The sequence below is a fragment of the Achroia grisella genome, unplaced genomic scaffold (genome assembly GCF_030625045.1).
Source record: "Achroia grisella isolate CSIRO2021 unplaced genomic scaffold, CSIRO_AGI_Agris_v1 utg14824, whole genome shotgun sequence".
Classification (NCBI taxonomy): Eukaryota; Metazoa; Arthropoda; class Insecta; order Lepidoptera; family Pyralidae; genus Achroia; species Achroia grisella.
In genome coordinates, this window is record NW_026712641.1 from 27,954 (window position 1) to 38,222 (window position 10,269).

General features: G+C 42.1%; 1 protein-coding gene across 1 annotated transcript; it reads left to right on the plus strand.

The window, feature by feature from the left end:
* Positions 1-7,128: 7,128 nt before the first annotated feature.
* Positions 7,129-8,274, plus strand: LOC131855720 (uncharacterized). Its single transcript, XM_059207018.1, has one exon. It carries the CDS (start codon positions 7,129-7,131, stop codon positions 8,272-8,274), a length of 1,146 nt encoding a protein of 381 aa, XP_059063001.1.
* The last annotated feature ends 1,995 nt before the right edge of the window (positions 8,275-10,269 follow it).

Sequence of the window (10,269 nt, forward strand, 5' to 3'; positions counted from 1 at the left end):
CTCAACCGACAGCTCACCAACGCACGACCCCCCGTCTGCCCGTTGCTAGACGAGACGGGCAGACGTTGTTACGCAGCTCAGGACCGGGCAGAAATCCTGGCACAGCACCTGGAGGGGCAATTTACGGCCAATCCCGTCGCCGCCGACGCACCACGCACTGTCGTCGAGCACCACGAGCGAGTCGTACGTCGCGTATGCGAGTTCCGTACCGCTCCGTCGCCGGACGTAAACGAGGTGAGCTTCGTTTCGCCCGGCGAGGTAAGGCGGCTCGTCAGCCGCCTGCCGAAGCGCAAAGCGCCCGGAGCGGACGGGATCAGCACCGCAGCGCTCGCACAGCTGCCCCGTAGAGCCCTAGTATGTCTAGTGAGGCTCTACAACGGCATACTCCGGACCGGCCACTTCCCCAACAGCTGGAAGTTGGGTAGAGTCATAGTCCTCCCGAAAGCCGGCAAGGACAAACGTCTGCCGGCAAGCTACCGGCCCATCACTCTGCTCTCGCACGTAGCAAAGTCGTTCGAGCGCCTTCTGCTCCGCCGCTTGAAACCGACCCTGTCGCCTCGCGACGAACAGTTCGGTTTCAGAGGCGGACACTCGACGACTTTGCAGCTGACGCGCGTGCTCCACCACATGGCTGTCGAGCACAACCGCGGCCACTACACGGTCGGCGTATTTCTCGATATAGAGAAGGCGTTCGACCGTGTGTGGCACGACGGTTTGGTGTCGAAATTGCTCGACACCAACACGCCGTCAGCATACGTGCGAGTAGTGGACGCTTTCCTCTCGGGCCGGAGCTTTTACGTTTCGGTCGAGAACTGTGACTCTACCACACGCCCAATCGCCGCCGGAGTCCCGCAGGGCAGCTGCATCTCGCCAGCGCTCTACGCGACGTACACAGACGACATCCCCACCTTGAGGGATGAGCTCCGAGTGGGAGAGAGGGATGTCGTCCTCGCTCTATTTGCCGACGACAGTGCCTTCCTCACGTCGTCTCGCCGAGCCTACGCAGCCGCTCGCAAAATGCAGCGGCTGTTGGACCTGCTCCCCGAGTGGCTGGATAAGTGGCGTACCACCGTTAACGTGGGTAAAACGGTGGCGCTGCTTACCCGCCCCGGGGGCAAATATCCGCCGCCCCTCCTATTGAGAGGCCAGCCCATCCAGTGGGAACGCACAGTGCGTTACCTAGGGGTGGAAATCGACCGGTCGCTGCGTATGACGCCGCAGGTGGACCGGGCCGTTACCCAAGCCAAGGCCGCGCGCGCTATGCTGCGACCGGTCTTGCAATCCAGGCTGCAGCTGCGGACGAAGGTAGGCATTTATAAGACCTACATTCGTTCGCGGCTCACATATGCCGCCCCCGCATGGTACGCACTGTGCTCGGCCTCACAGCGGCGGAGACTGCAGGTCCAACAGAACGCCGCCCTCCGTCTGTGCACAAATGCCGGACGGTACGTCCGTAATGACGTGATCGCCCGCGACCTCAAGGTCCCATCGGTGGTGCAGTTCGTCGTCCGGTTGACGCGCGCGAGAACATCGCGCGCGGACAGCGGGCGCGAAGCGCACCTGCGCGACCTCGCCCCTCTCCACGCGCGCCCACCGGACGCCACTCGCGCGCTCCCGCGCGACCTACTCTCCACCGAGTGATCACGTCATTTACGTGACGTGGCGGCGTTAAGCCGGCTCGGCGAGCGACTTAAACAGTCCTCCCACACGACTCCCTCAGCCGGCTGCTGGGAAGCAGCCGGCTTCCGGCCGGCCGGCAGGCCGGCCGGTAAACGAACGACGCTGGGGTGGCACACCCCAGCAGTACGCCCGGGCAAAGAGCTTATGCTCGAGGCCCGCACCCGGCGGTCCGTAAGGACCAGCGGACGACCTCGACTGACTGCACGTAACTTGTGTAGGTATTTATCTGTTCTCCACCGCACCGCTTTCTTATATATTTATTAGTACAAACAAGTTTTTGTATTTATAGGTTGTTCATCATGTCGGATGTCAATCAGTTACCCCTGTTACTCGCTAAATAGGATTTAATGTTTTCTCGCATACAAAGTATTACAGATAGGACTCATAATCTTTCTAGTGAATATGAAAGAGAAACATTCTTGTGTGAGATCGAAACAGTTGACAAATTACGCTCGGATTTCGAAACTATGTTAGATAAAATAAATACTTTAGAATCTAAATTGAATCCTAAATATGTTATTAATTATCAACCGCTCATGGCATTTGATGATTTGTATTGCCATATAAAACGAGCCGCAAGATCGCTAGAGGTACCGCCTGATGTCAAACATCATCAGCATAATAGGGATGAGGACAGGCCTCGTCTGCCCCCCCTACCAACTCAGGAGATCTGAGATCCTGGTCTTTATTCTATACAGCTTACAAAAGCATAGTTCATGACAATCCTAGATTGTCAGATTCGGAAAAATTACATTATTTGATGGGTAAACTGACAGGTAAAGCTCGTTCTGTATTTGCCGGTATAAACCCTTGTTCTGAAAATTATAAGGTTATTTTAGATGCTTTAATTAGTAAGTATGAAGATAAGAGACTGCTCGCATCATCATACCTAGATCAAATATTCGAAATGAAGCCCTTTCATTCATCAAATATAAATAATTTAGAACAATTTCTCGATAAATTCGCAACTTCAGTATCCGCGTTAAATAACTTAAAAATTAATAATCTTTCGGATTTTATATTTTTGTATACCGCGTTAAAGAAATTAGATTCCGAAACCGCCCGCGCTTTCGAACTAGATAAACGGGGATCCGACATCCCATCTTTCGATACATTAGTGTCATTTGTGCGCGATCACATTAAAATATTGCAACGCACTTCTTCAAGCAACCAAGAAGTTACTAAGAAAGTTGTCGATCGTCGTATGGATGCGGCATCGAAAGTTATGCAACATAAATCTACATACTCTTATACTACAACCGCTAATCCGCAGCCTAAGTGCTCATTGTGTAACATACAACATGAACATTTATATAAATGTCCAGGTTTTCGAAATTTAACGCCTAATGATCGTTTCCGATTTGTTAAATCTAATTCCTACTGTATTAATTGTCTAAGTAAAAATCACCGTGTATTTAATTGTAACTCAAATAGTCGATGTCACAAATGTAACTCAAAACATCATACTATGCTCCACTTTGAGCATAGTAATGCCACCTCCACCGCGAACATACTCAGTGGTAGTTTGGTCACAGCGACTACGTCACGCGCAGTGGATCTATCGTCGCACTCGTCGCACACGCAGCCCGCTGTTGGCGGCGGCGGCGGCGGCCGACCGGCTCCTTGCACGGACCGCGCCCCGCACTCACCCCCGCCGACACCCGTCGTATCCCGCGCATCGGAAGACGTAGCATTATGCACGTTATCAGACAATGTTAATAAAAATATGCCTCGCGTACCTACTACCGTATTGTTAGCCACCGCTCGTGTTTTAATGATCGATAGAGACGGTAACGAACATTATATTAGAGCATTATTGGACAGTGCTTCTCAAAGTAATTTTGTAACTAGGGATTGTTGTAATCGCTTGGGATTGCAATGTATACAGAATACAACCTTTTCGATTAAAGGTATAGGAGGGACAACAAAGGCCACACAGGGTTCTGTACATATAAAATTCTTTTCACGGTTTAATCGTAATATTAAATTTGATATGGAATCCTTAGTTGTAGATAAAATAACCGAACGTTTACCGACTGTTAGTGTCGATATTTCATTATTTTCAAATTTTAAAAATTTGCCTTTAGCCGATGATAGTTACGCTACTCCTGGGAACATTGACATGTTAATCGGTGCCTCAATTTTCCCGCATTTAATATTGTCCCGTAAGGTTAAAGGTCAACGCGCATACGTCTCGCCGTATGCTATTGAGACCGTATTAGGCTTTGTTATTGTAGGTTCAGCTCCCGCTAGATCAAATACCGATACTTCCGTGTCTAATATGTTAGATAATTGTAATTATCTAACATATTAGACACGGAAGTATCGGTAAGTAATAGAAGAAAATAATATAGATGTACTATGTTTAACTGAACATTGGCTCAAAGTGAGCAATATGATGTTAAGCTTAAATAATTATAATATTGTCAGCTGCTTTAATAGAAAAATAGTAAATAGAGGAGGTTCCATGATATTGGTGAAAAATAATATAAAAGTAAAAGAACGTAGTGATATTGGCAATCTTTCCGTTGAGTGTTGTATTGAAATTTCCTGTGTGGAACTAGAAAATTATATAGTTATGTGTGTATATAGACCTCCAAATAGTGATTATAATTTATTTGAAGAGGTAATGGAGGATATTTTAAAAAGAGTATTTAATATTAACAAAAAAATTATAGTGTGTGGTGATTTCAATGTTGACATTTTATCACATAACACCACAAAAACTAAATTAATGAGTTTATTTCAATCTTTTGACTTGAGTAATGTCTTCCACGAACCCACTCGTATCACAGCCACGTCTGCTACTTGTTTGGATAACATATTTAGCAACAGTGAATATTTAGATAAAATAATAATAAACAACCTTCCTTCTGATCACTGTGGTCAAATAGTAATTTTTCCAAATCACGTAAACAAAATTAGGAAAATTAATTTATTAAAAAGAGACTTGACTGGTTATAAGATAAATAAATTTAAAATATCAGTTCGTAGTAAATTAGATTTTTGTCCTCAATCTGATGAACCTAACAAACTTTATACAGATTTCTTCAATATTGTTTCTTACGAATATAATAAGGCTTTTAACAAAAAAACTATCAGTATTAGTAACAAAACAAAATTTTCAGAATGGGCTACAAAGGGAATTCATAAAAGTAGAAATATATTATTTGATTTATATGATCAAAAAAAATACCGTTTCGATAGTACATTCGTAAATTATGTAAAAAGATACTCAAAAACTTTTAAAAAGGTATGTAATGTAGCAAAGTCTAATTATCTAAATAAAAAAATTAAAGAATCCAAGGATAAGATTAGGACAGTGTGGAATATTATTAATAAAGAAACTGGCAAAGTTAAAAGTCCATATAATGATTTTACGTTAAATTATAATGATAAACTAGTAACGTCCACGAAAGAAATAGTCAATATTTTTGAAAAATTTTTTGCTAGTATTCCAACTGATATTACGTCCTCTTTGGACTCTTCTCCAAGTACAGCTAAATCATTCCTTATTGACAATGTTGCTTCGTGTCCGGTTACATTTAGATTTACATTTATTGACATTGCTACAATTACGAAAACATTTAAACAATTAAATTTAAAAAATACTGAAGACCATTGGGGCATGTCTGTTAAAGTTATTAACACCGCTATAGATGTTATTGCTCCATATTTAGTAACTATCTTCAATAAATGTATTTTTGACGGTGTTTTTCCCAATTTAATGAAACATAGCAAAATAACTCCACTTTTTAAGTTAGGGGATAAAACTGAAGTAGGTAATTATAGGCCCATTTCTATCTTACCAGTACTAAGTAAAGTGTTTGAAAAAATTATGCTCAATCAGATGCTTCAACACTTTAAAACAAATAGACTGCTTCACAGTCGGCAATTTGGTTTCACAGCTGGTAAATCAACTACTGACGCTGGTGTAGCTTTAATGAAACACATTTTTGACTGTTGGGAGAGGTCTCAGGATGCTATCGGTGTATTCTGTGACCTCTCAAAAGCATTTGATTGCGTTGATCATGAAACACTCTTACTCAAATTAGAACATTACGGTATTAGATATGAAGCACTATGCATGATGAAATCCTATCTAAATAATAGAATGCAAGTTGTTGAAATAAATGGTGTAAAGTCTGAGGGAACTAGTATTAAAATGGGTGTTCCTCAGGGCTCTATTCTGGGTCCTTTCTTATTTTTAGTTTACATAAACGATCTTCCTTATATGGTAGAAAAGATAGCTGACATAGTTCTGTTTGCTGATGATACTTCATTAGTATTCAAAGTCAATCGACATATTGATGATATGGACGAAGTAAACGGTTCTCTCTCTTATGTTTTAAAATGGTTTACGGCAAATAATATGCTACTAAATGCAAATAAAACTAAATGTATCAAATTTACTCTCCCCAATGTAAGGCCGGTAGATTCAAAAATCGTATTGGACAATAAATCTATTAATTTTGTTGACGATACTGTATTTCTAGGTATCACATTAGATTCCAAGTTGCAATGGGGTGCTCATATTACTAAATTGGCGAGTCGACTTAGTTCTGCCGCTTATGCGGTAAGAAGAATTAGACAATTAACAGACGTGGCAACGGCTAAACTTGTCTATTTTAGCTATTTCCATAGCATTATGTCGTATGGTATTTTGTTATGGGGCAAAGCAGCTGATATAAATACAATATTTACTTTACAAAAGAGGGCCATTCGCTCCATTTATGGTATGGGTTCCAGGGAGTCATTGCGAGAGTGTTTTAAGGAATCAAATATCCTCACCGTTGCTTCTCAATACATTTATGAAAATATCATCTATGCCAGAAGGAATATAGACAGTTTCAAAAGAGTTAGTGATTGCACTAATAAAAGCTTACGTAACAATAACAAACTAATTTTACCTAAATGTCGTTTGGCTAAAGTTAGTAATTCGTTTTATGGCAATTGCGTAAGGTTTTACAATAAAATACCAGAGTCTGTTATAAATCTGCCAGAAAAAAGATTTAAATGTCAAATAAAACAGTTCCTTTGCAAAAAGCTTACTATAAAATTGAAGAATTCGTTAACGATAATAATGTTTTTATAGAAAAACTTTAAATCCATAGCACTGACAATATTATCTGATTACATTAATAATGAGTGCGTAGCGACTTCTATGTTGATTATCGCATGCCTCTTACTTGTTATACTGTAATTATTTCTATAAAAAAAACATCTATTAAAAAGAGCAACACACAAGTTTCTTGCTCATTCTTCTTGTGATGAATCTGCATTCCGAATGAGTGGTAGAATCAAAATATGACTATTCAAAAGTGCTTGTAATGAGTTTATTTGAATAAAGATTATTTCTATTTCTATTTCTATTTCTATTACACTACCACCGCGCATTGTTGTGTTACCGAACCCACGATGGAATCCGTTCTATGTAGATTCTGGGAAATGGAAGAGGTGAATGTTGCACCGATTCTCAGCCCGGACGACAAGGAGTGTGAAGCTATTTATGCTGGCACTACCACTCGCGAGGACGACGGTCGTTATACCGTCGCGCTTCCCTTCAAGGGTAATGCACATTCTCTTGGCGACTCGCGTCGATTAGCCGAGAAATGTTTCTTTTGTCTCGAACGCAAAATGCAGGCTTCGCCTGAACTCAAGCAAGCCTATGATGACGTCATTACGGAGTATTTAGATAAGAGTTATATTTCACCCGCACCCGTTAATGATGATAGTAATGCTCCTTCGTATATAATACCGCACCATGGAGTTATTCGAAAAGATAAACTCACGTCTAAATTGCGCGTCGTACTCAATGCTAGCGCTAAAACTAGCACGTCCGTATCTCTCAACGATCTTCTTTATAATGGACAGAATTTACAACGCAATTTATTTGATATTATAGTTAACTTCAGATTATTTTCAGTAGCTCTCTCTGCCGATATTAGGCAAATGTTTCTTTGCATTCGTATTCGAGAGAGTGACCGCAGATTTCAACGCATATTGTATAGATTTTCGCCTGACGAACCTCTCCAGGTTTATCAGTTTAATCGCGTTTGTTTTGGACTCAAATCGAGTCCGTTTCTTGCACTGCGTACTATTAAGCAGTTAGCCACCGACGAAGGCGAATCGTTCCCAAAACCGAAGGAAGCGGTTCACACCGGTCTGTACATGGATGATTTAGTATATTGTCTAGATAGTGAAGATGAGGCTATCGTCACAGCTGCTGAGATCATCTCACTCATGAAGGCCGGACAATTTGATCTTGTCAAATGGACGAGCAATTCGCAAGTAGTTTTAAATTCCATTCCGTCAACACATCGACTTTCGTCGGTCGTAGAATTCGATGTGTCTGATACGCATAAAATTCTGGGTCTGTGCTGGTCTCCTAGCTCTGATTTATTTAGTTTAAAAATTTGCACGCCCGCTGAAAAGTGTACAAAACGCACCATTTTATCTTGTGTCGCAAGATTGTGGGATGTAATGGGTTTCGTAGCACCCGTTATATTATTTGCCAAACTTCTTGTCAAAGAGTTATGGTTATGCAACTGCGATTGGGACGACGCCCCCCCTGAAGTTATCGTCAGACAATGATCACGTTTCAGGGATGAGCTCCCCAGTCTAGATCAAATTAAATTACCGCGCCATGTTGACATCACAAAACGCAGTGTGGTGAACATCATTGGCTTCGCAGACGCTAGTGAAAAGGCTTATGGTGCTGTTGTGTACTTCCACGTCGAGAATGATGGTGTGAGTACTGTGCATCTTATAAGTGCAAAATCTAAGGTTGCACCCGCAAGGTCGTGTCGTTGGCCCGACTCGAACTTTGCGCAGCGCTTTTGCTCGCTAATTTAATTAATAATATTGTTACCGCTGTTAACAACCGCTATCCAATTAAGGCAATACACGCATTTTCTGATTCAACAGTTGCTTTATGTTGGATCCACGCATCGCCCCACAGGTGGGATACTTTTGTCGCGAATAGAGTTTCTAAAATTCAATCTCTGCTTTCACCGCATAATTTTTATCACGTGTCTGGTTCGGACAATCCAGCCGACTGTCTATCGCGAGGGCTTACTCCTGCCCAAATAATTCACCACCCCCTATGGTTCAACGGCCCGCAGTGGGCTAAATCCACCTTTTCGGAATGGCCAGTCACCACTTTCAATCCTTCTGCTGTTATGGACCCGCCTGAGGAGAAGAAACTCTCCTTTGTTACTCGTACACCGCCAGAAGAATCTGTTTTCATCGCTCTGGCAAATCGCTTTTCTTCTTGGTCCAAGCTTCTTCGCTGCGTAGTTTATGTCTGTCGTTTCGCAAAATTATTAACCCCGCTAAAATTCATAACCGCAGCAGATTTAGATTACGCAGAACTTGTAATCCTTCGAGAATTACAGGCTTTGTATTTTCATGGGGAAATTAACAATTTACAAAATGGAAAATTTTGTTCCCGATCACTTCAGCGACTCAAACCCTTCATTCTAGAAGGTATAATTAGAGTCGGTGGTCGTTTGAGAAATTCGAACTTGAATTTTGATCAGAAACACCCTATTGTTCTTCCCCGGAAACATCATATATTGGATTTATTAGTAGACTATCACCATAAAGTTAATTGTCATGCTGGTCCTGATTTACTGATGTCTATTTTAAGGCAGAAATATTGGATTTTATCTGCCCGCAACTTGATTCGCCACAGAGTGCACAAATGTGTACCTTGTTTTAAACTTCGTCCGAAATCGACGTTTCCAGAAATGTCAGATCACAAACCCTGTCGTGTTCTTGAAACATTAAAACCATTCATGCACACAGGTACCGATTATGCTGGTCCTTTCAAAATAACTATAACACGTGGTCGTGGCATACGGTCTACTAAAGCTTATATTTGTTTATTCGTTTGTTTAACAACCCGCGCCGTCCATATAGAATTGGCAGGAGATTTAAGTACAGCAAGTTTCATGTCAGCTTTTAAACGGTTTTTATCTCGTCGTGGTCCTGTAGCTCATATCTACTCTGATAATGGCACTAATTATATTGGAGCAAAACGCACGCTTTCGGAACTTCACGCATTTTTGAGCTCTAAACATTTTAACACCGAATTTGCGCACGTCTTGTCAGAAAACCGCCTGACTTGGTTTCTCAACACTCCCGCTGCTAGTCACTTCGGAGGTAACTGGGAGACTAATATAAAAAGTTTGAAAACGCATTTGTTCAGGGTCGTTGGGGTTCAAGTTTTATAATTTGAGGAAATGATTACGGTACTCACGCAAGTAGAGGCAATCATGAATACTCGACCATTATGTCGGACTTTATCTAATGATCCGTCAGAGCCGCTTGCACTAACACCCGCACATTTTTTAAATTTTACTCCGTTGAAATATTTGCCCGCCGCAGAAATAGCTGACAGTTCTTTGATTTCACGCCACGCATTATTAGACAGATTAGTGCAAACGTTCTGGAAGCGATGGAGAGCGGAGTACCTGCACACATTACAATCTCGCGAAAAATGGAATACGCCCGTCAATCAGATTACTGTCGGAACTGTTGTAATTGTACGTACTGAAAACGCGCCACCACTTCATTGGCCTTTAG

Coding starts and splice junctions, on each gene's coding strand:
- LOC131855720 (XM_059207018.1), top strand. CDS start 7,129: ATGGAAGAGGTGAATGTTGCACCGATTCTCAGCCCGGACGACAAGGAG.